Below are 25,017 nucleotides of genomic sequence, written 5' to 3'. Positions count from 1 at the left end.
TCACACTAGATCTGTTGGAGGTCGGACTAATGGGGACGTCTTTACACTAGATTTGTTGGAGGTCGGACTAATGGGGGCGTCTTTACACTAGATTTGTTGGAGGTGTACTAATGGGGTCGTCTTTACACTAGATTTGTTTGATGTGTACTAATGGGGACGTCTTTACACTAGATTTGTTGGAGGTCGGACTAATGGGGACGTCTTTACACTAGATTTGTTGGAGGTCGGACTAATGGGGACGTCTTTACACTAGATTTGTTTGAGGTGTACTAATGGGGACGTCTTTACACTAGATTTGTTTGAGGTGTACTAATGGGGACGTCTTTACACTAGATTTGTTGGAGGTGTACTAATGGGGACGTCTTTACACTAGATTTGTTGGAGGTGTACTAATGGGGTCGTCTTTACACTTGATTTGTTTGAGGTGTACTAATGGGGACGTCTTTACACTAGATTTGTTGGAGGTCAGACTATACGGGACGTCTTTACACTAGATTTGTTGGAGGTCGGACTAATGGGGACGTCCTCACACTAGATTTGTTGGAGGTGTACTAATGGGGACGTCCTCACACTAGATCTGTTGGAGGACGGACTAATGGGGATGTCCTCACACTAGATCTGTTGGAGGTCGGACTAATGGGGACGTCTTTACACTAGATTTGTTGGAGGTGTACTAATTGATTCTTAAGTCTGGGAGATCGTGATTTACATGTTTTTATTAGTAGCAATTTGCTTTGAACTAGGTTTCTTTAACTGCAAGTAATCTTAAATCTGTACTTTTTTTTATTTAATGTTTGTTGTGATTTGCACCACTCTGTTGAGTTATATGAGGTGCGGATTTAGTCAAAATTATTGTATTCAAAGAATATTAAAATATTTCAGGACCTCCATTATTCATATTCGGTCAGGATATCCATTAATCATTAAGGACCTGAAATATTTAAGGACCTCCATAATTCGATTTCAAGATATCCTGAAATATTTCTGGACCTTAATAATTTGATTTAAGGTCTTGAAAAATAAGTATCTGATTATGGAGGTCTAGAAACTGAATTATTGAGGTTTTCTCGTTCAATCATTTTCATTAATTGTTCTGTCATAATTCTGGCCATTTCATTTCTCATTGAGTGGATTCCCATTTTGTCAATTGTCATGTCAAAGACTTTTATAGCTGAAAATTTTTATATGGGTTTTATTAATTGTTGAAGGTTGTATGGTGACTTATAGTTACATCATTGTCATTTGTACTCTTATCGTACTACATCCCGTTATTTTCATATTCATACATGTTTTTCTATCAAATTGGAGTTTAAAAAATGTTAACACCAGTATCGTCCAACAAGCAATACACAAGTATCCCCTACTGAAACTTTACTCATAGACTGCCAAAATATTTGAGCTGCACAAATGAACTAAATGCATTCTGAATAAAGCTATTAACATGTAGTATTTATCTAGCTTTCAGTAAGTCACCAGCTGAAGGAGCAGAACACACATTAAATGCAGCAATCAATCCTGCTTTGAAAGGTGTCCGAGATGTTTACTTTCAAGAATGCAAACCAAAGAATACCAATGCTGTTGCAAGGTTTGTTTTTAGCATATCATTAGCTACTTTTATACAGATTAGGTGGATTTTGCTCGTTCCATCAACCCACTGTGGGTAGTCCTCTCAAATTTATCATAAGATTCAGTAAGCCTGCTTAATTAGTCCCATAGGGGACTATAAAAGAGAGGCGAAAGATACCAAAGGGAAAATCAAACTCATAAGTAGAAAATAAACTGACAACGGCATAGCTAAAAAAAAAAGAAAGAAAAAGACAAACAGACAAATAAACAGTACACAAAACACAACATAGAAAACTAAAGACTGAGCAACACAAACTCCACCAAAAACTAGTGGTGATAAGTTTGTATACATGGGGGTCATGTGAACGAATATAAGTTTGCACTAAGTAGGAAAAATTTTTCCCTTTTTTTAAGTAATTTTTCAGTCTATTGATTAGATAGTTGGTATGTAGTCATATCATAAAACAAACCTTTTTTGGAGAATGATTTTTGAGGAAGTTGTGGCCCTTGGATATCATACAAAAAATTCTTGAAAATACCAGATTTCCACATTTTTTTTCTGTAATACCTTAATCAGTTGATTACATATTTGGTGTCGAGTCTCATCACAAGAAATTTGATTTTGAGGCCCATGGACATAGGAAATAACTTGAAAATATTGGTTCTTCACTTTTTTCTCCAGAGTCTGAATAAATTAACAAAATGTATGGTATATAGTCCTGTAAGAAGTTAGAGGTTTGTATTTCTTTCCCGATAGTTAATTTTGTAGGACTTGTGGTGTTTGGACATATAAAACTGCTTTGAAAACAGTGTCAGTTTAAGAGAAATAAAAACCTTGGTGCCTCAAGGGTTGAGTTGGTCCTGCAGTTGTTTATACAATATCCACATCTTCCAAAAAATATTCTGACACAATTAAACATTAGAACATTAGATGGAAATCTACAACTTCATCAGTAACAAACTCAATGCTTATCCAATATAAGGGTCAACTCATCCAATGTAAATCTTACAGCCAATAGGGGACATTGTATTGCATATGTAATACACTAATACTCTCAGAATGCTTGTTGATTATAAGTGAATTATATGTTGACAGTATTTGAAATGGAGTTCTTACTACATGTATCAAGAACACTTAAGGTTGAATTAATCATTGAATAAAGAACATGAGGTCAGTAAAAAACTCATCATAGATACCAGGATTAAAATTTTGTATGCCAGATGCGCTTCAGTGACTCCTGTCAAACATACATATATCTTGCAACGATTCTTTACTTGACATGTCATTTATCTATAATTACTCTTATGAACTGACTAACTAACCAAGCATAACAAGTTGAACTGTCAGCTTTGACTCACTACTGATACCCTGCTAACCAATAAACAGGAAGTTAATGAATGCTGAAATGTGACAACTTTTCACATGGTATAGTATGTTCACATGATGCTTGAATCCTAATTTCAGAAAGCCTTGATTTGTAGTTCCTGAGAAAAGGGCTATGAAAATTTTATACATGGGCATCATGTGATAGAATATATAAGTATTTGATTAACAGGAAGTTGATGAGTGATGAATCTAAGTGCATCATACAGTATAGCATGATTACATGAAGCAAAATTTTATCGGATGGATTTTAAACAAATTTACCCTGATTAATCGTTGTCTTGGCTTACTTTTTACCAAGAAAATGATGCATGAGATGAACATAGGATGGTGATAATAAATTGAAATTTAGTTTCTTTCAATTCAGTGTTATTTTTCATTTTTTTTTCTTCTTTTTTCAGAAACAAAGACATCCAAGAGTCAGTACTGGAATATTCATTATCATGTTTAAATGACTATATCACAGATGATATTAGAAATGAATGGAAGACAAAATAATCATTTTCTTAGTTTGATTTTCTCTCAGTTACAAAGCTAATAAAAACCTGATTTAAAAAAAAAAACAACAAATCTAGTCCATGATAATGAATGAGAGAGGTGTCTTTCAATTATATTTCTTTTCATGCCCATTACAATGTCCGTTTGTCTTTAATCCTTTTTGGACAGCGTATAGATATATGCTTTGATGAGCTTATTACAAATACCACACATTATTTGATCTTTATTTTAACAAGAATCACCAGGTGTGAATCTAAGATTTACAGGTGATAATGAACTAATTGGTGTGTGATCTGCTCCGTGGAATCTCTCTGTTGTTATGGAACCACAACTGTCATCCATTCTAATGTCTGATACAGTTTCCTTCTTGGATCTTAGGTCCTGTATATTACATAGAATAACTTTAGCTTCTTCTCTTGTCTGTTTCAAACATATAATACAAGTATTTTATAAAATTACAGGAAAATCAGATAGTAAATATGTAAGTGTTTTAATGTTTAATAAATGTGTTCATGACCATGAAACAGCAATGCAAGTTTATAAGAAATAGATTGATTGTCACTTGCCTTACATTCTTTGAAAAATAGAAAGACTGATTAAAATTATAACAATATTTTTGCTTGCAATGAGCAACATGAGGGGACTACCACTTGTTGAGCAGAAATACATGCCTTTCTGATCACCTGAGGTCATCCCCACTTAAAGTGGGGTTAGTGTTACTCAATCTTTAGTTTTCTGTGTAGTGGTATGTGGACTGTCTTTTCATCATTTTATTTTGGCCATGGTTTTATCTTGTTTTCTTTAACTTTTTCTATTGCCTTGGTATCTTCTCTTTAATTTTAAAGTTCAGCTACACTTGATTCAAAAGTTCAGAATTTAGCAGAAACTATTTGTGTTTGTTTACTACTGGACACTGAACAGATAAAAGTGACTATGTCCAAATTATCCAAATATGAAGAGAACACTTTATTTCATTGTCCTAAAATTTCAATGTATTATGTTAGTTTTCGAGTCAATGGGAACATTAACAAAATCATTAACAGTCATTGTACTGTCAGCTTCCTTTAAACCATTGACATTCACTCTAGTGTCAATGTCAATATAACACTTAACATTCATTGTGGTGTGAGGCTAAAACTACAGTCACTGTAGTATCAGGCTCAATCAAAACCCTAACAGTCACTGTAGTGCCAGGGTCAATCAAAACGGCAACAGTCACTGTAGTATCAGGCTCAATCAAAACGTTAACAGTCACTGTAGTGCCAGGCTCAACCAAAACGTTAACAGAGACTGTAGTGTCAGGCTCAATCAAAACGTTAACAATCACTGTAGTGTAAGGGTCAATCAAAACATTAACAGTCACTGGAGTGTCAGGGTCAATCAAAATGTTAACAGTGACTGTAGTGTCAGGCTCAATCAAAACATTTAGTCACTAGTGTCAGAGTCAATCTAAACGTTAACAGTCAATGTAGTGCCAGGGTCAATCAAAACATAAACAGTGACTGTAGTGTCAGGCTCAATCAAAACATAATCCGTCACTGTAGTGTCGTGGTCCATCAAAACATCAACATTGGATAGTGTCAGGGTCAATCAAAATGTTAACAGTGACTGTAGTGTCAGGTTCAATCAAAACATTTAGTCACTAGTGTCAGGGTCAATCTAAACGTTAACAGTCAATGTAGTGCCAGGGTCAATCAAAACGTAAACAGTGACTGTAGTGTCAGGCTCAATCAAAACATAATCCGTCACTGTAGTGTCGTGGGCCATCAAAACATCAACATTGGATAGTGTCAGGGTCAATCAAAATGTTAACAGTGACTGTAGTGTCAGGTTCAATCGAAACATTAACAGTCACTGTAGTGTCAGGCTCTATCACTATGCTAACAGTCACTGTCGTGCCAGGGTCAATCAAAACGTTAACAGTCATTGTGGTGTCGGGGTCAATTTAACAATTATGTCACTGTAGTGTCAGGCTCAATTTAACCCTTAAGTCACTGTGGTGTCAGGGTCAATCAAAACGTTAACATTCACTGTAGTGTCAGGCTAAATTAAAATGTTAACAGTCACTGTAGTGTCAGGGTCAATCAAAACAACAGTCACTGGAGTGTCAGGCTCAATTAAAATGTTAACAGTCACTGTAGTGTCAGGCTCAATCAAAACATTTAGTCACTAGTGTCAGGGTCAATCTAAACGTTAACAGTCAATGTAGTGCCAGGGTCAATCAAAACATAAACAGTGACTGCAGTGTCAGGCTCAATCAAAACATAATCCGTCACTGTAGTGTCGTGGTCCATCAAAACATCAACATTGGATAGTGTCAGGGTCAATCAAAATGTTAACAGTGACTGTAGTGTCAGGTTCAATCAAAACATTTAGTCACTAGTGTCAGGGTCAATCTAAACGTTAACAGTCAATGTAGTGCCAGGGTCAATCAAAACGTAAACAGTGACTGTAGTGTCAGGCTCAATCAAAACATAATCCGTCACTGTAGTGTCGTGGTCCATCAAAACATCAACATTGGATAGTGTCAGGGTCCCATTTGAGGTGTACTAATGGGGACGTCTTTACACTAGATTTGTTGGAGGTCGGACTAATGGGGAGGTCTTTACACTAGATTTGTTTGAGGTGTACTAATGGGGACGTCTTTACACTAGATTTGTTTCTTTATTTTAACAAGAATCACCAGGTGTGAATCTAAGATTTACAGGTGATAATGAACTAATTGGTGTGTGATCTGCTCCGTGGAATCTCTCTGTTGTTATGGAACCACAACTGTCATCCATTCTAATGTCTGATACAGTTTCCTTCTTGGATCTTAGGTCCTGTATATTACGTAGAATAACTTTAGCTTCTTCTCTTGTCTGTTTCAAACATATAATACAAGTATTTTATAAAATTACAGGAAAATCAGATAGTAAATATGTAAGTGTTTTAATGTTTAATAAATGTGTTCATGACCATGAAACAGCAATGCAAGTTTATAAGAAATAGATTGATTGTCACTTGCCTTACATTCTTTGAAAAATAGAAAGACTGATTAAAATTATAACAATATTTTTGCTTGCAATGAGCAACATGAGGGGACTACCACTTGTTGAGCAGAAATACATGCCTTTCTGATCACCTGAGGTCATCCCCACTTAAAGTGGGGTTAGTGTTACTCAATCTTTAGTTTTCTGTGTAGTGGTATGTGGACTGTCTTTTCATCATTTTATTTTGGCCATGGTTTTATCTTGTTTTCTTTAACTTTTTCTATTGCCTTGGTATCTTCTCTTTAATTTTAAAGTTCAGCTACACTTGATTCAAAAGTTCAGATTTAGCAGAAACTATTTGTGTTTGTTTACTACTGGACACTGAACAGATAAAAGTGACTATGTCCAAATTATCCAAATATGAAGAGAACACTTTATTTCATTGTCCTAAAATTTCAATGTATTATGTTAGTTTTCGAGTCAATGGGAACATTAACAAAATCATAAACAGTCATTGTACTGTCAGCTTCATTTAAACCATTGACATTCACTCTAGTGTCAATGTCAATTTAACACTTAACATTCATTGTGGTGTGAGGCTAAAACTACAGTCACTGTAGTATCAGGCTCAATCAAAACCCTAACAGTCACTGTAGTGCCAGGGTCAATCAAAACGGCAACAGTCACTGTAGTGTCAGGCTCAATCAAAACGTTAACAGTCACTGTAGTGCCAGGCTCAACCAAAACGTTAACAGAGACTGTAGTGTCAGGCTCAATCAAAAAGTTTACAATCACTGTAGTGTAAGGGTCAATCAAAACATTAACAGTCACTGGAGTGTCAGGGTCAATCAAAATGTTAACAGTGACTGTAGTGTCAGGCTCAATCAAAACATTTAGTCACTAGTGTCAGGGTCAATCTAAACGTTAACAGTCAATGTAGTACCAGGGTCAATCAAAACATAAACAGTGACTGTAGTGTCAGGCTCAATCAAAACATAATCCGTCACTGTAGTGTCGTGGTCCATCAAAACATCAACATTGGATAGTGTCAGGGTCAATCAAAATGTTAACAGTGACTGTAGTGTCAGGTTCAATCAAAACATTTAGTCACTAGTGTCAGGGTCAATCTAAACGTTAACAGTCAATGTAGTGCCAGGGTCAATCAAAACGTAAACAGTGACTGTAGTGTCAGGCTCAATCAAAACATAATCCGTCACTGTAGTGTCGTGGGCCATCAAAACATCAACATTGGATAGTGTCAGGGTCAATCAAAATGTTAACAGTGACTGTAGTGTCAGGTTCAATCGAAACATTAACAGTCACTGTAGTGTCAGGCTCTATCACTATGCTAACAGTCACTGTCGTGCCAGGGTCAATCAAAACGTTAACAGTCATTGTGGTGTCGGGGTCAATTTAACAATTAAGTCACTGTAGTGTCAGTCTCAATTTAACCCTTAAGTCACTGTGGTGTCAGGGTCAATCAAAACGTTAACATTCACTGTAGTGTCAGGCTAAATTAAAATGTTAACAGTCACTGTAGTGTCAGGGTCAATCAAAACAACAGTCACTGGAGTGTCAGGCTCAATTAAAATGTTAACAGTCACTGTAGTGTCAGGCTCAATCAAAACATTTAGTCACTAGTGTCAGGGTCAATCTAAACGTTAACAGTCAATGTAGTGCCAGGGTCAATCAAAACATAAACAGTGACTGCAGTGTCAGGCTCAATCAAAACATAATCCGTCACTGTAGTGTCGTGGTCCATCAAAACATCAACATTGGATAGTGTCAGGGTCAATCAAAATGTTAACAGTGACTGTAGTGTCAGGTTCAATCAAAACATTTAGTCACTAGTGTCAGGGTCAATCTAAACGTTAACAGTCAATGTAGTGCCAGGGTCAATCAAAACGTAAACAGTGACTGTAGTGTCAGGCTCAATCAAAACATAATCCGTCACTGTAGTGTCGTGGTCCATCAAAACATCAACATTGGATAGTGTCAGGGTCCCATTTGAGGTGTACTAATGGGGACGTCTTTACACTAGATTTGTTGGAGGTCGGACTAATGGGGAGGTCTTTACACTAGATTTGTTTGAGGTGTACTAATGGGGACGTCTTTACACTAGATTTGTTGGAGGTGTACTAATGGGGTCGTCTTTACACTTGATTTGTTTGAGGTGTACTAATGGGGACGTCTTTACACTAGACTTGTTGGAGGTCGGACTAATGGGGACGTCTTTACACTAGATTTGTTGGAGGTCGGACTAATGGGGACGTCCTCACACTAGATTTGTTGGAGGTGTACTAATGGGGACGTCCTCACACTAGATCTGTTGGAGGACGGACTAATGGGGATGTCCTCACACTAGATCTGTTGGAGGTCGGACTAATGGGGACGTCTTTACACTAGATTTGTTGGAGGTGTACTAATTGATTCTTAAGTCTGGGAGATCGTGATTTACATGTTTTTATTAGTAGCAATTTGCTTTGAACTATGTTTCTTTAACTGCAAGTAATCTTAAATCTGTACTTTTTTTTATTTAATGTTTGTTGTGATTTGCACCACTCTGTTGAGTTATATGAGGTGCGGTTTTAGTCAAAATTATTGTATTCAAGGAATATTAAAATATTTCAGGACCTCCATTATTCATATTCGGTCAGGATATCCATTAATCATTAAGGACCTGAAATATTTAAGGACCTCCATAATTCGATTTCAAGATATCCTGAAATATTTCTGGACCTTAATAATTTGATTTAAGGAGGTCTTGAAAAATAAGTATCTGATTATGGAGGTCTAGAAACTGAATTATTGAGGTTTTCTCGTTCAATCATTTTCATTAATTGTTCTGTCATAATTCTGGCCATTTCATTTCTAATTGAGTGGATTCCCATTTTGTCAATTGTCATGTCAAAGACTTTTATAGCTGAAAATTTTTATATGGGTTTTACTAATTGTTGAAGGTTGTATGGTGACTTATAGTTACATCATTGTTATTTGTACTCTTATCATACTACATCCCCTTATTTTCATATTCATACATGTTTTTCTATCAAATTGGAGTTTAACAATGTTAACACCAGTATAGTCCAACAAGCAATACACAAGTATCCCCTACTGAAACCTTACTCATAGACTGCCAAAATATTTGAGCTCAACAAATGAACTAAATGCATTCTGAATAAAGCTATTAACATGTACGATTTATCTAGCTTTCAGTAAGTCACCAGCTGAAGGAGCAGAACACACATTAAATGCAGCAATCAATCCTGCTTTGAAAGGTGTCCGAGATGTTTACTTTCAAGAATGCAAACCAAAGAATACCAATGCTGTTGCAAGGTTTGTTTTTAGCATATCATTAGCTACTTTTATACAGATTAGGTGGATTTTGCTCGTTCCATCAACCCACTATGGGTAGTCCTCTCAAATTTATCATAAGATTCAGTAAGCCTGCTTAATTAGTCCCATAGGGGACTATAAAAGAGAGGCGAAAGGTACCAAAGGGACAATCAAACTCATAAGTAGAAAATAAACTGACAACGCCATGGCTAAAAAAAAAAAAAACCACCAAACAAATAATAGTACACAAAACACAACATAGAAAACTAAAGACTGAGCAACACAAACTCCACCAAAAACTAGGGGTGATAAGTTTGTATACATGGGCGTCATGTGAACGAATATAAGTTTGCACTCAATACGGAAAATTTTTCACTTTTTTATGTAATTTTTCAGTCTATTGATTAGATAGTTGGTATGTAGTCATATCATAAAACAAACCTTTTTGGGAGAATGATTTTTGAGGAAGTTGTGGCCCTTGGATATCATACAAAAAATTCTTGAAAATACCAGTTTTCCACATTTTTTTTTCTGTAATACCTTAATCAATTGATTACATATTTGGTGTAGAGTCTCATCACAAGAAATTTGATTTTGAGGCCCATGGACATAGGAAATAACTTGAAAATATTGGTTCTTCACTTTTTTCTACAGAGCATGAATAAATTGACAAAATGTATGGTATATAGTCCTGCAAGAAGTTAGAGATTTGTATTTCTTTCCCAATAGTTAATTTTGTAGGACTTGTGGTGTTTGGACATATAAAACTGCTTTGAAAACAGTGTCAGTTTAAGAGAAATAAAAACCTTGATGCCTCAAGGGTTGAGTTGGTCCTGCAGTTGTTTACAATATCAAAATCTTCCAAAAAATATTCTGACACAATTAAACATTAGAATATTAGATGGAAATCTACAACTACATCATTAACAAACTCAATGCTTATCCAATATAAGGGTCAACTCATCCAATGTAAATCTTACAGCTGGTAGGGGACATTGTATTGCATATGTAATACTCTCAGAATGCTTGTTGATTATAGAGAATTATATGTTGACAGTATTTGAAATGGAGTTCTTACTACATGTATCAAGAACACTTAAGGTTGAATTAATCATTGAATAAAGAACATGAGGTCAGTAAAAAAACTCATCATAGATACCAGGATTAAAATTTTGTATGCCAGATGCGCTTTAGGTGACTCCTGTCAAACATACATATGTCTTGCAACGATTCTTTACTTGACATGTCATTTATCTATAATTACTCTTATGAACTGACTAACTAACCAAGCATAACAAGTTGAACTGTCAGCTTTGACTCACTACTGATACCCTGCTAACCAATAAACAGGAAGTTAATGAATGCTGAAATGTGACAACTTTTCACATGGTATAGTATGTTCACATGATGCTTGAATCCTAATTTCAGAAAGCCTTGATTTGTAGTTCCTGAGAAAAGGCTATGAAAATTTTATACATGGGCATCATGTGATAGAATATATAAGTATTTGGTTTTCAGGAAGTTGATGAGTGATGAATCTAAGTGCATCATACAGTATAGCATGATTACATGAAGCAAAATTTTATGGGATGGATTTTAAACAAATGTACCCTGATTAATCGTTTTCTTGGCTTACTTTTTACCAAGAAAATGATGCATGAGATGAATAGATCTTTAAGGATGGTGATAATAAATAGAAATTTAGTTTTTATCAATTCAGTGTTATTTTTCATTTGTTTTTTCTTCTTTTTTCAGAAACAAAGACATCCAAGAGTCAGTACTGGAATATTCATTATCATGTTTAAATGACTATATCACAGATGCTATTAGAAATGAATGGAAGACAAAATAATCATTTTCTTAGTTTGATTTTCTCTCAGTTACAGAGCTAATAAAAACCTGATTTAAAAAAAACCAAAACAAATCTAGTCCATGATAATAAATGAGAGAGGTTTCTTTCAATCATATTTCTTTTCATGCCCATTACAATGTCCATTTGTCTTTAATCCTTTTTGGACAGCTATATATATATGCTTTGATGAGCTTATTACAAATACCACACATTATTTGATCTTTATTTTAACAAGAATCACCAGGTGTGAATCTAAGATTTACTGGTGATAATGAACTAATTGGTGTGTGATCTGCTCCATGGAATCTCTCTGTTGTTATAGAACCACAACTGTCATCCATTCTAATGTCTGATACAGTTTCCTTCTTGGATCTTAGGTCCTGTATATTACGTAGAATAACTTTAGCTTCTTCTCTTGTCTGTTTAATACATATAATACAAAAAATTATAAAATTACAGGAAAATCAGATAATAAATATATAAGTGTTTTAATGTTTAATAAATGTGTTCATGACCATGAAACAGCAATGCCAGTTTATAAAGAATAGATTGATTGTCACTTGCCTTACATTCTTTGAAAAATAGAAAGACTGATTAGGCCACACCAATTTGATTTTTAGTTCTTCGGACAAAAGCTCCAAAAAATATGGGGCGAGCGAGCGAAATTTTTTTTATTGTATTTATTTCTTGAAAATGAGTTTTGTTGAGGCGGGTGCTCTACAAGTGGAGCGAGCGGTATTTTTTTTTTTTTAATTGTGCGATTTAGAATTTTATGTACATATTACGACTAAGTTACTTCAAAGAAAAAGGAGGAGAAACATGCTCATATGCATATAATATGATGTATTTGTGCATGTAGTACAGTTTGTACCATACCCAACTTTCTGGTTCGCTTTGGTTTAGTATAATTTTGATTATTTTCGTGAAATAACCTTTGATTGTGTGAATTTTCATTTAAATTCATAAATGTGTATATATTAAGGAAGCATAGCAGATGCAGTTTAACAAGAGGAATTACGTTAGTTAGGTAAATGAAATGTGTTGAATACAATTAAAACATGTGTATGTATTCCAAAAAATGCCCTTGAAAAATATTAAATAGCTTTTGATATAGTTGTTTTCATTATATGGTAATGATTGTTTATTGGCTGCTTGACATCCAGTTGGAACTTTTTATCCATAATAGGACCAACATAATGAGTGAGGTGAATATTTCAACAACATCCTGAGTAAGATAGTTAATATATTGCTATGCATGTAGATCTCAATTTATTAAAACATTCCCTTAAAATATCTTTAACCACATTCACATGACATGCATTATTTTGACTGAGCAAAACACTTTTTTCCTTTTGCCCCTGAAACCTGCAATGTATTTCAAACTGAAAGTAGTTGCACCAATAACACATCCCTAATATTATTAACATGGCAATCACAATACCACCACTTTGGTCTCGAACGTTGGAACTCTTAAAATTTCCCTTACAAAAGAGTTCTGATTGCATGTCAATAGACTAACAAGTGGATATGGGGTTTTCATCTGTCATTTTTTTTTAAATTCATGTGAATTTAATATTAATTTCATCCAAGACAGATAGCTCTATCTATGTCTGTTGTAGTCTGAGATTACTCTGACGTCCAACGGCTGTTTTGCCAGGCAAGCTGGGGCCGTGGGACAACAGCGCCCCATTATGTCTGGCAAAACAGCCGTTGGACGTCAGAGTAATCTTGGACTATGACAGTCTATGTCTGTTGAAACAATGTCAATGATCAGGGATGACAATGGTTCTAACAAGTACTGATGTGATCGTGGTCATCTAACGAACTTTTTTTATTTTTGTCTCGTAGAACAGGTCTTCATAGGTAAAACGAAATGCATTTCAAATACTAGTAACTGTGTGTTTAATAACTACTTGTCCTCGGCAATGATCTGACACAACTTCATGTTGGCATCCCGATTTTTGACCTTTTATTTACAAATCGATTTATCACACATGCGTTTGAATCGATCGGAGCAATATGTGCACAAGAAAAACGTCTAAGAGAAAAAAAAGTTCAAGGATAAACTAATTTTGGAGCGGCATGCGGCCCAAAAATTGGCGGAAGCGATAATTATTTTTTTTTATTGAAAAGTCAATTTCTCAAAAACAGGAGCGGGAAAATCCAAAGAACTATTCACCAAATTGGTGTGGCCTTAAAATTATAACAATATTTTTGCTTGCAATGAGCAACATGAGGGGACTACCACTTGTTGAGCAGAAATACATGCCTTTCTGATCACCTGAGGTCATCCCCACTTAAAGTGGGGTTAGTGTTACTCAATCTTTAGTTTTCTGTGTAGTGGTATGTGGACTGTCTTTTCATCATTTTATTTTGGCCATGGTTTTGTCTTGTTTTCTTCAACTTTTTCGATTGCCTTGGTATCTTCTCTTTAATTTTAAAGTTCAGCTACACTTGATTAAATAGTTCTGAATTTAGCAGAAACTATTTGTGTTTGTTATCTACTGGACACTGAACAGGTAAAAGTGACTATGTCCAAATTATCCAAATATGAAGAGAACACTTTATTTCATTGTCCTAAAATTTCAATGTATTGTGTTAGTTTTCGAGTCAATGGGAACATTAACAAAATCATTAACAGTCATTGTATTGTCAGCTTCATTTAAACCATTGACATTCACTCTAGTGTCAATGTCAATTTAACACTTAACATTCATTGTGGTGTGAGGCTAAAACTACAGTCACTGTAGTATCAGGCTCAATCAAAACTCTAACAGTCACTGTAGTGCCAGGGTCAATCAAAATAGTAACAGTCACTGTAGTGTAGGCTCAATCAAAACGTTAACAATCACTGTAGTGTAAGGGTCAATCGAAACATTAACAGTCACTGTAGTGTCAGGCTCAATCGAAACATTTACAGTCACTGTAGTGTCAGGCTCAATCAAAACATTTACAGTCACTGTAGTGTCAGGCTCATTCAAAATGTTAACAGTGACTGTAGTGTCAGGCTCAATCAAAACATTTAGTCACTGTAGTGTCAGGGTCAATCTAAACGTTAACAGTCACTGTAGTGCCAGGGTCAATCAAAACGTTAACAGTCACTGTAGTGTCAGGCTCAATCAAAAAATAAACCGTCACTGTAGTGTCGTGGTCCATCAAAACATCAACATTGGATAGTGTCAGGGTCAATCAAAATGTTAACAGTCACTGTAGTGCCAGGTTCAATCAAAACATTAACAGTCACTGTAGTGTCAGGCTCTATCACTATGCTAACAGTCACTGTCGTGCCAGGGTCAATCAAAACATTAACAGTCATTGTGGTGTCAGGGTCAATTTAACCCTTAAGTCACTGTGGTGTCAGGCTCAATCAAAATGTTAACATTCACTGTAGTGTCAGGCTAAATTAAAATGTTAACAGTCACTGTAGTGTAAGGGTCAATCAAAACATTAACAGTCACTGGAGTGTCAGGCTCAATCAAAACATTTACAGTCACTCTAGTGTCAGTGTCAATTTAACAGTTAACATTCATTGTGGTGTGAGGCTAAAACTACAGTCACTGTAGTTTCAGGCTCAATCAAAACCCTAACAGTCACTGTAGTGCCAGGGTCAATCAAAACGTTAACAGTCACTGTAGTGTCAGGGTCAATCAAAACCCTCACAGTCACTGTAGTGCCAGGCTCAATCAAAACCCTAACAGTCACTGTAGTGCCAGGCTCAATCAAAACACAAACAGTCACTGTAGTGTCAGGCTCAATCAAAACATTAACAGTCAATGTAGTGTCGTGGTCCATCAAAACTTCAACATTCGATAGTGTCATGGTCAATCAAAAAGTTATCATTCATTGTAGTGTCATGTTCAATCAAAATGCTTACAGTCTCTGTAGTGTCAGGTTCAATCAAAACATTAACAGTCAATGTAGTGTCAAGGTCAATCATAATGCTAACAGTCACTGTGGTGTCAGTATTAATTTAACCATCAAGTCATGGTGGTGTCAGGGTCTTTTAAATGATGAGGGAGCAAAATTGGAATCACTGCCACTGACTAAGAAAAGTCAGGAGACAGACCATACAAGTCTAGTGATTAGTTTAGTAGCTCAGAAGTACATTCAGTTCCAGAAAATGAAAGGTAAATCGGTTCAAAATTCTACTTGACATGTCACAGTGTTAGGGTAATTTAAATTGTTAACAGTCAGTGTGTCTTGTGAAGTTTATAGACTGCCAACCTAGATATATTCAGATATGGCTGTAAGCTTAGCTTCCTCCTAGAATTCAACTGTCATTCAGGTACATTGAATATTTAACTAGAAATATATCAAAAAACTTTTGTTGTATGTTTTCCCTTTAATTAATGCCTTTGGGTATGTTCTACTTCCAATTAAAAAATCTGATTTTAAATGACTAAGACCTGGAACAAATTCTTCTGAAGTATTAATGATTTTTTTGTAAAATCAAATGTGGTACACCATTTCAACTTATGTTGTTTTCCTTAATTAACCGGTGATTGTAGGGTTCATGGAAAGATGAAACAACTATTTCAATATTTTTCTTTGATAATTGAACAATAGTCTGTTATGTTCTTATGTTAATGCTGAAACAATATGGATATTCAAACACTGCAGTACCCCTCAAGTTTCTATGAAATTCACTTCAAAATGCTAGGCGTTTACCATATACACTTACCTCTTGAAATTCTGTGCATTTCTGGGCTGCAGCATATGCTTCATCTAACTGACCTTGAGCAAAGTTAAAATTGGCCAGATATTTATAAGCTTGGCTTAAATCCTCAGGGTTAAATATCTGAAATAAGTAAATACAGGGTAACAACTGCAGAGAATTAAGCTATCAATAACATGAATAATATCATTTTTGAAGAAAACAGCATTACTTTAATCACTGTAGTCCTTTCCTTTCATTTAAACTAACAGAAATCTAGGATGAAATGAACATGTAGAGCTGCCAACATTTTACAGTTTGTGTAAATAGACAACACTTATAGTTACATAAGTAACATTATTTTATGAACCTAATGATGTAAAACTCATGATATATTTCACAATTATTATATTGAAGTGGACAGAAAATTATCTTTTGTTAGGAGAGAAACACAATTCAGAGATGATTAATGTCCTATACTGTATAATTTAAATTGAATTTGTAGTTCATCACTATGAATTCTTAACTTGTTTTTTTAACGAGTATCATTAATGTAATTTTTTCTACCTGAAATGTTATGCCCGCCTTCCTGATTATGAATCAATTTTATGTTGAAATTATTCAAGATTAAGGTCTTACTATATGTATTACAGAAACTGAACATCATCAATGATCAATGAAACCTTGAAAATCAGGTCATGGTTAGATCAACCCTGTTAAAGTGGAAATATCCATATTATTTGAAAAACAGACCTAATCTAGAAATCTTAAGTTGACCACTAACCATGAAATGAGTTCAAGGTTTGGCAAATCCTGTCTGAAGGACATGTATACCTTGCAATGAATCTTCATACCAATATAAAAATAAAGAGATGTTGTATGATTGCCAATGGGACAAATTTAAACCAGAGACCTAATGACAAGAATATGAGGTCACTGTATGGTCTATAACTATGAGAAAAACTCATATGGTAATAAACTGTTATCACAGAGATATGTCTCGCCTTTTTGTAATTTTGATAATGCAAATGTTGGAATTAAAATAGCAATACTTTAACATGTAAGTTATGCAAATATTCAATGTCGATGAACCATGACTGAAGGTACATGGCTAAACAATCTCCATGGAATGAGATGTGCCAATGCTAATACAACTGCATACCAAATACCATTGACTTATTATAAGTCGTTCCCTTTAAATAAACCTAAACAAAAACATTAACTTGTAAACTATGTAAAAGTTTAAAAGTCAATGAACCATGATCAGGGGTGGGGCTATATAATCTCCATGGAAAAGATACTTGCAAATGCCAATAAATTTGCATACCAAATATCATTGACTTAACATTAGCAGTTCATCTTAAACTGATCTAATCACAAACTAATACATGTAAACTAAGCAAAAGTTTCAAAGTAAATAGACCATGACTGAGGGGGCGGGGCCAAATATTATCTATGGAAATGAGATGTGCTAATGCTTATACAACTGAACACCAATTAACATTGGCATACCACTAATGGTTCCCCTTGAACTGACCTAATCACAAACTAATACATGTTAACTTAGCAAAATTTTCAAAGTCTATAGACCATGACTAAGGGGGCGGCGCCAAATAATCTCCAAGGTAATGAGATGTGCCAATGCTAATACAACTGCATACCAAATATCATTGACCTAACACTAGTGGTTCACCATGAACTAGACCTAATCACAAACTAATACATTGTTGACGCCGTCGCCATCCCCAACGCCTGAAACAGCATACCTATGTCTCGCTTTTTGACTCCGTCAAGGCAAGACAAAAATAAAGCTATTAAATGCTTTGGGATGACAAAATATGAAACATTAAGAAAACCAACTGCTTAATTTATACTAAACCAATTAAAGAAAAACAATAATGGCAGACAGCAGGCAACAACTAGATAACAGAATCCTGGCTTGGGACTGTCATATAAAGAATGTGGCAGGGTTAAAGATGGTTAAAAATCAATTTATGCAACAATAGCAGCATCTTCAAAATCTAAGATGTTTTTCCACAATTTTTTTGTTTTGATGTAAAGACAATACTTAAACACAACAGTTTTCAGCGATGATTTATTTACATTTCTGTTTAATTAAGTGAAATTGAATTTGCAATTAAGAGTTGATTTAAGAGGAGAGGAGTATCTTACATTCATGACACATCTGTTCATTTCATCAATCACTGATACTTACCCCTTGTCTGTTAGCTTCATTAACATATTCTGTATAAGCAGCAGCAGCATGTGTTTCTTCTGATAGCCTCTCGTGAAGTCTATATTTATACAAAGAGGTACAAATTAATGATAATCTGACTGAATGCAACATAATCCTTTGCCTTCTTTTTCAAATCATTACCTAGTTCACTAAATTACTGATATATTGGAATATTTAAATCCTTAAAGTGGCATCAGCTATGATTTTGACCATATAAGTTGAAAAAATTAAAGTATGTTCTTATGTACAAACATTTATAAGAAGGGAATATTGAATAATAATTCACTAAAAGCAGTCAGTTTGGTTAAAATTTGGCAAAATTGGCTCAAAAACTTTGCTGATACATTACTGTCTTGCAAATCATCAATCTGAACTTATTTTGATCCATATGCATACAATCTATGACGTGACATCAGTTAGAGACCTATGTGCTCAGCATGAACAGTTATAGTATAGAATGAAATGAAAAAGATAAACTATGAAAGCCAACAGAAAGACCAAATTAATTGACAGACTTGGCTGCCAAACAAAATTTACATTATTTATTATCTATCATTTGAAATCGAGCAGAACAAGGAAAATATTCAAATACTTTCTCATGTTCTTATCTCCTAAATCAATGTATGTATGTCTATTTACATCCATTTTTTTATATCAGGATTACATGTTAATCAGTACTTTTTATAGGTCAAATGAATGTTATTGTAGTAATTAAACCATTTTTTAAAACATTTCGGCTACTGGTCTTCTTCAGTTTCTTTAATAATATCCTTCTAACCTACATGGTGGACAAGTCACTTTCCACAATCATTTAGGTGTTATACATGTACAATCATTTAAATCATTTAGATGTATACCAATCTAAACGATTGTGAAGTTGTCTACCACGAAGGTTAAAAGGATAATAAAGAAAATGAAAAAGGCCACTGGCTGAAACATCTTAAAAATTCATAAGGGGTTCTTCGGAACCCTGTGTCTTGTCTGTGATTGCTGCTGTCAGTGTAAAAGTGTAATGTTTACTTGAAAAGTGAGTCCATTATCAGTAAAATACAGAATTTAAAAAAAAAATTCAAATTTTTTCTTTAGATGCTATTTCTTGGTCTTGAAGATGAGCTTCTGTACAAGTTTCATAACAATCCATGAAGGTATACAAATGTATATCTAAGAAATTTAATCAAATTTAATCCCAGACTGTCTGTAAATGTTAACTGTAAAAAACTGAGTACATCTTTCAGAAAATACTGAAAATGAAAATATATTTTCAAAAGTTTGCTTCAGACATTATCTCTTAATCATAAAAAGGCTTCTGCCAAAGTTTCATAAAATTACATGAAAGTTTGACAGACTGTATCTACTTATTTAGTGTAAAAAACATTAAGTCCATTTTTCAGTAAAATATCGGAAAATGAAAATAAATATTTTCAAAATTATGTTCCAGATACTGTATTTTGGTCATTAACAAGCTTCTGTCCAAATTTCAAAAAATTCCATAAAGATTTGACAAAGTTATTGATGACTGAAAAACTTTAACCTCAGACTGAATCTATTGATGGTTAACTGTAAAAACAACTAAGTCCATTTATCAGTAAAAAACGGAAAAATTAAAAAAAATATTTTCGAAATTTTGCTCTGGATACTGTATTTTGGTCATAACCAAGGTTCTGCCCAAATTTCATAAAATTCCATGAAGGTTTTTACAAAGTTATTGGTGTCTTAAAAAACTTAAACCACAGACTGAACCTAAATGTTGACGCCACCGACAGAATCTAGGATCGCCATAAATGTTGCAGGCTCGACAAAAATGGTTCAAATATTTCAAAAAATGTTAAATGTGTTCCTATTGGAATTTCTAGATAAGAACTCATGTTAATGGTCTTTTAAATGGCAGCTAGTCCAAAAATATGCACAATGTTGATACTTTATAATGATTTCATGCAATGTTCATTTTTTCCCATAGGAAACAATGAGTCTTTATGAATAGTTCTCTCAATGGCAATCATACCACATCTTCTAATTTTTAAATATATAACAATTGCAATCTTGAATAACAGAGTGTCTGTGAAATTTGAAAACAGTATTAATGGATGACAACAGAGAAAAGACAGTTAGGGAATAGAAAACACATATATTTGTTGTTTGATTTTTAACAATGTACTGACTTTGCTAATTTAATGATGGCCATTCCTTCTACATCACCAATACTATGGGCTTTCCTAAAACATTTTTTTGCCTCCTGTAATCTTTCTAATTTCTCATAAGACTCTCCAAGTGCTACAACCATTCTGGAATCATTGGGTCTGAAAATATAAAAGATTATTTTACCCAAAGATATACTGATGCAGCAGTTTGATATCTTTAGAAAACTTGTAAAAGAATACTCAATACCTCGCAAGGAACTCTATTTAAATCTGTGCTAGGGACTTCTTTGAAATTGCAGAGAGGTGTGATCTTTTGCTACATTCTGTAGGCCTCACTGTGACTTTGAGATGAAGAACTGCAATAAAAGTAGTTCCTTTGCTTTTGTTTTTGTCAAGTGTATGCAGATACTTTATGTCATAAATAAGTCACCATACACATGATACATGTCTTTTCCATTTTATTGTAAAAGCCCCCGTCTTGTGAATTGACATGCAAACTTTATTGTAGCAAGCATTTGTCAGTATTTGTTTTATAGATGCAGGAAACTCCTTGATTGTTTCACATAGGCCCCATTTGAATCTGCTAGGTTTGACAAGGTTATTGGTGTCTAAAATAAATGGGGAAAGTGTCCATGGGACACAGATGATGCCCCAGCTTGAATATCGCGTTATGAAGGGACATAACTCACAGTCAGGGGTACTACTTAAACAAGTGATTTCAGAATCACTCCCTCGAGTGATTTTGGCTGTGAAATAATAAAAATTTTCACACAGACTTTTTAAAATCACTGAAACAAGTAATTTTAGAAAGTTAAAATGTAATCACTTTAATAAGTGTTTATAACATTTTCTTGATATTTTTCCCACAAGCTTGATTTTTTTATTGGTAAAAAGACAACAATTCCATTGAAAAAACAACTATGTATATGCAGAAATTGTCTTTTGCTTGATAAGCCTGACACTTTTACAGTTTTTTTAAAATATGCAAAAACTGGAATAGTTTGTAGATCAGGTCATAACCTTGAAGTAGATCATTCTAACTCTAAAGAAAACCAATCAGGTTACCTAATATTGTTGATCTTTGTCTGATAGTAAGAGTAGTTAATGAATTTTTGATTACAGAAAAATTCCCAAGGGTACTTTTAAAAGCTTTAGCGCACTAACTTACTGCCCAAGCGCACTGGTGAAATTAATATACAAAGAAAAAGGGATAATTGATTTATGTAGGAAAATTATAGAAAAGATTGTGAAAATATGGAAAATCAATGAAATTAGCATTTGAAGATCAAAGAAAACACTAAAATCACTTAAATAGGTGATAACTGAATTTATCAAATCACTGAAATAAGTGATGATGAAATCACTTGTTTAAGTAGCACCCCTGACTGCACTCAAGAACTGTAAAAGTCACACTACCCAAATTTGTACTTGAACTGAGTTTTGTGGTAATTAGCGTTTTGCATAAGTTTCATAACATTTGGCTGAGGCAAACTAAAGTAAGAGAACAGAAACGAATATTTCAGCAATTTTTCCATTTGTAAAGGGGCATAACTCTAGAACGGTAAAAGTGACGCCACCAAAATTCGACCTTGATCTGTGTTTTGTGGTAATAAGCATTGTGTATAAGTATCATAACATTTGGTAGAGGCAAACTATAATTAGAGAACGGAAACAAAAAATTCAGCAATTTTTCCATTTGTAAAGTGGCATAACTCTATAACAGTTAAAGTGACGCCACCAAAATTTGAACTTGATCTGTTTTTTGTGGTAATAAGCATTGTGTATAAGTTTCATAATATTTGGCTGAGGCAAACTAAAGTTAGAGAACGGAAACCAATTTTGGAACGTACGGACGGACAAGGGTAAAACTTAATGCCCCCGCCACCACGGCGGGGGCATAAAAACCACTAAAGATTGAAGAGGCAGATGACAGAATGGAGGATCACAATGTATCACTTCCACAACTAAATCTCACAGGCTCAACAAAAAGTAAGAATCAAAGCACTGTAAGCGCTGTAGGCAGTTAACCAAAAACCAAGGCAAACGTAATTATGAAAACTGTGGCAATGTTGCTTCAATTTTTAAGATTTGAAAGAACAAACATTAAACATTCGTATATTGTACATTTATGTTCATTAAATGAATTGATTATTAAGGCAAATTAATTAATATTTCATCAAGGTTTTCAAAAGCAACTCATGATCATATATCAATGTAAATGACCCCCATCTTCACCCCCAAGTGCATGATGTTACTCCATACTAAGTTTGGAATAAAATGACAGGTGATTATAAAACAGTTGGTCAAACATTCTCGGGCTTTACACTGCTTGAAAGATTTATATGTTTTCTTTAAAATGAGCCATAAATGAAAATGATTATAGGCCCAGAAATAATTTAATAAACAATTAAAGTAAATTCAATAATCTAGACTCATTTTTTGGATCAAAATTTTTTTTTATAATAAACAAGAAATAATTGTAACAGGATGCCGTTACGAAGTCTCCCAAACAAAGCCCCCATAATTCGTCATTCCCATGGTCTCCTGACATTGGGCAAAGTCCAGTTCATATTGGTTTGGTCTAGTAAAGTGATATGCATATGTGACACCAAGGAGATTGACCCTGTATGTCATTCAAATCTTTTTGAAATGATGAACAGGAATAAATACGGTTTAGGTGTGGGTATCTCGACCGTTTACAAGTTCTCAAACAGGAGGGGGTGGGGTGACCCCAGGGACTCCCCCTATATTTCATTTGATTTGTTATATTGTCCCATACATGAATACATATGGTTTAGGGGTGGGGATCTCGACCATTTCCAAGTTCTCAAACAGGAGGGGGTGGGGTGACCCCAGGGACTCCCCCTATATTTCATTTGATTTGTTATGTTGTCCCATACATGAATACATATGGTTTAGGGGTCGGGATCTCGACCATTTCCAAGTTCTCAAACAGGAGGGGGTTGGGTGACCCCAGGGACTCCCCAAATATTTCATTTGATTTGTTATATTGTCCCATACATGAATATATATGGTTAAGGGATGGGGATCTTGACTGTTTACAAGTTCTCAAACAAGAGGGGGTGGGGTGTCCCCATGGACTCCCCCTATATTTCATTTGATTTGTTTTATTGTCCCATACATGAATATATATGGTTTAGGGGTGGGGATCTCGACCATTTCCAAGTTCTCAAACAGGAGGGGGTGGGGTGACCCGAGGAACTCCCCATATATTTCATTTGATTTGTTTTATTGTCCCATACATGAATATATATATGATTAGGGGTGGGGATCTTGACTGTTTACAAGTTCTCAAACAAGAGGGGGTGGGGTGTCCCCATGGACTCCCCCTATATTTCATTTGATTTGTTTTATTGTTCCATACATGAATGGATATGGTTTAGGGTTAGGGATCTCAACCATTTCCAAGTTCTCAAACAGGAGGGGTTGGGGTGACCCCAGGGACTCGCCATATATTTCATTTGATTTGTTATATTGTCCCATACATGAATATATATGGTTTAGGGGTGGGGATCTCGACCGTTTACAAGTTCTCAAAAAAGGAGGGGGTGGGGTGACCCCAGGGACTCACTCTATATTTCATTTTGGATTTGTTTTATTGTCCCATACATGAATATATATGGTTATGGGGTGGGGATCTTGACCATTTCCAAGTTCTCAAACAGGAGGGGCTGGGACGACACTGGGGACTCCCCCAAATTATTTTCATTTGATTTTTTTATTGTCCCATTCAAGTATATATATTGTTTAGGGGTGGGGATCGCGACGGTTTACAAGATAAAAGTACATTTTCAAATTGAAGGGGGTTGGGATGACCCCCAGGGACTCACCCTACATTTTGGTTGATTTTTTGTATTGTCCTGTTCTCATTACTGAAGACTGCATGTGTCTATCACCTACTGTTTTCGAGAAATAGTCATTTGAAAATTTAAAAAAATAAAATCCCATAGGGTTCTATAGTAAACCCCTCCCTTCTTCAGGCCCCTCCAAATACCCCTAAATAGACCCCAATGCACAAACAAAAGATTAATGGCTCCACTAGACATGTTAGTCTAATATTTTATGAAACCCTAAGTAAATCTGACAAACGGTCAAAGTTGTCTTCTTAGACGGGTTGACTGGATTCGGTCTGACTTGTCTCGGGGACGAGTTGTCCACATTACTTAAAACATCCCATCAACGTCGATTTCCGCATCTGTTTTCATGACCTCTTTTCATTCATAAAATAACAACAACCTTATTTGGCAAGGTAAGTTAGAAATTACCACCCACTTATATAACTTTATTTCCTCTATCATAGAGATTTGTTGTACATGAACAATATTCCTGCGCATTTTGCCATTTGGGAAATATAAACAAC

At 34.8% G+C, this 25,017-nt stretch overlaps 2 protein-coding genes across 6 annotated transcripts in view; one reads left to right on the top strand and one right to left on the bottom strand.

Moving 5' to 3' along the window:
• The window catches only part of LOC127733939 (retinol dehydrogenase 12-like), a 70,285-nt gene extending 58,567 nt beyond the window's left edge, over positions 1–11,718 (top strand). The window contains exons 7-8 of one of the 3 annotated variants that reach the window (XM_052243424.1): positions 9,630–9,756; positions 11,512–11,718. In XM_052243424.1, the coding sequence (XP_052099384.1) occupies positions 9,630–9,756; positions 11,512–11,608 (224 nt within the window). In that variant the 3' untranslated portion in view covers positions 11,609–11,718. Of the gene's footprint in view, positions 1–1,458; positions 1,586–3,351; positions 3,487–9,629; positions 9,757–11,511 lie in introns of those variants that run through there. The other 2 variants (XM_052243425.1, XM_052243423.1) reach the window with 2 other exon arrangements.
• LOC127733933 (cell division cycle protein 23 homolog) overlaps positions 3,448–25,017 on the bottom strand; it is a 36,507-nt gene continuing 14,937 nt past the window's right edge. The window contains exons 12-16 of one of the 3 annotated variants that reach the window (XR_007997296.1): positions 20,658–20,795; positions 18,478–18,556; positions 16,290–16,406; positions 11,656–12,027; positions 3,448–3,495 (exon numbers count right to left, since the gene is read on the bottom strand). Coding sequence is in view for 2 of the 3 variants with exons in the window: in XM_052243413.1 (XP_052099373.1) it covers positions 6,118–6,309; positions 16,290–16,406; positions 18,478–18,556; positions 20,658–20,795 (526 nt within the window). In the remaining variant the exon portion in view is untranslated. Of the gene's footprint in view, positions 3,496–6,116; positions 6,310–11,607; positions 12,028–16,289; positions 16,407–18,477; positions 18,557–20,657; positions 20,796–25,017 lie in introns of those variants that run through there. The other 2 variants (XM_052243413.1, XM_052243414.1) reach the window with 2 other exon arrangements.

The sequence above is a fragment of the Mytilus californianus genome, unplaced genomic scaffold, assembly GCF_021869535.1.
Source record: "Mytilus californianus isolate M0D057914Y unplaced genomic scaffold, xbMytCali1.0.p SCAF_3, whole genome shotgun sequence".
Taxonomy (NCBI): Eukaryota; Metazoa; Mollusca; class Bivalvia; order Mytilida; family Mytilidae; genus Mytilus; species Mytilus californianus.
The sequence above is the reverse complement of the archived record's forward strand: the minus strand, read 5'-3'. Positions and strand labels throughout refer to the sequence as shown.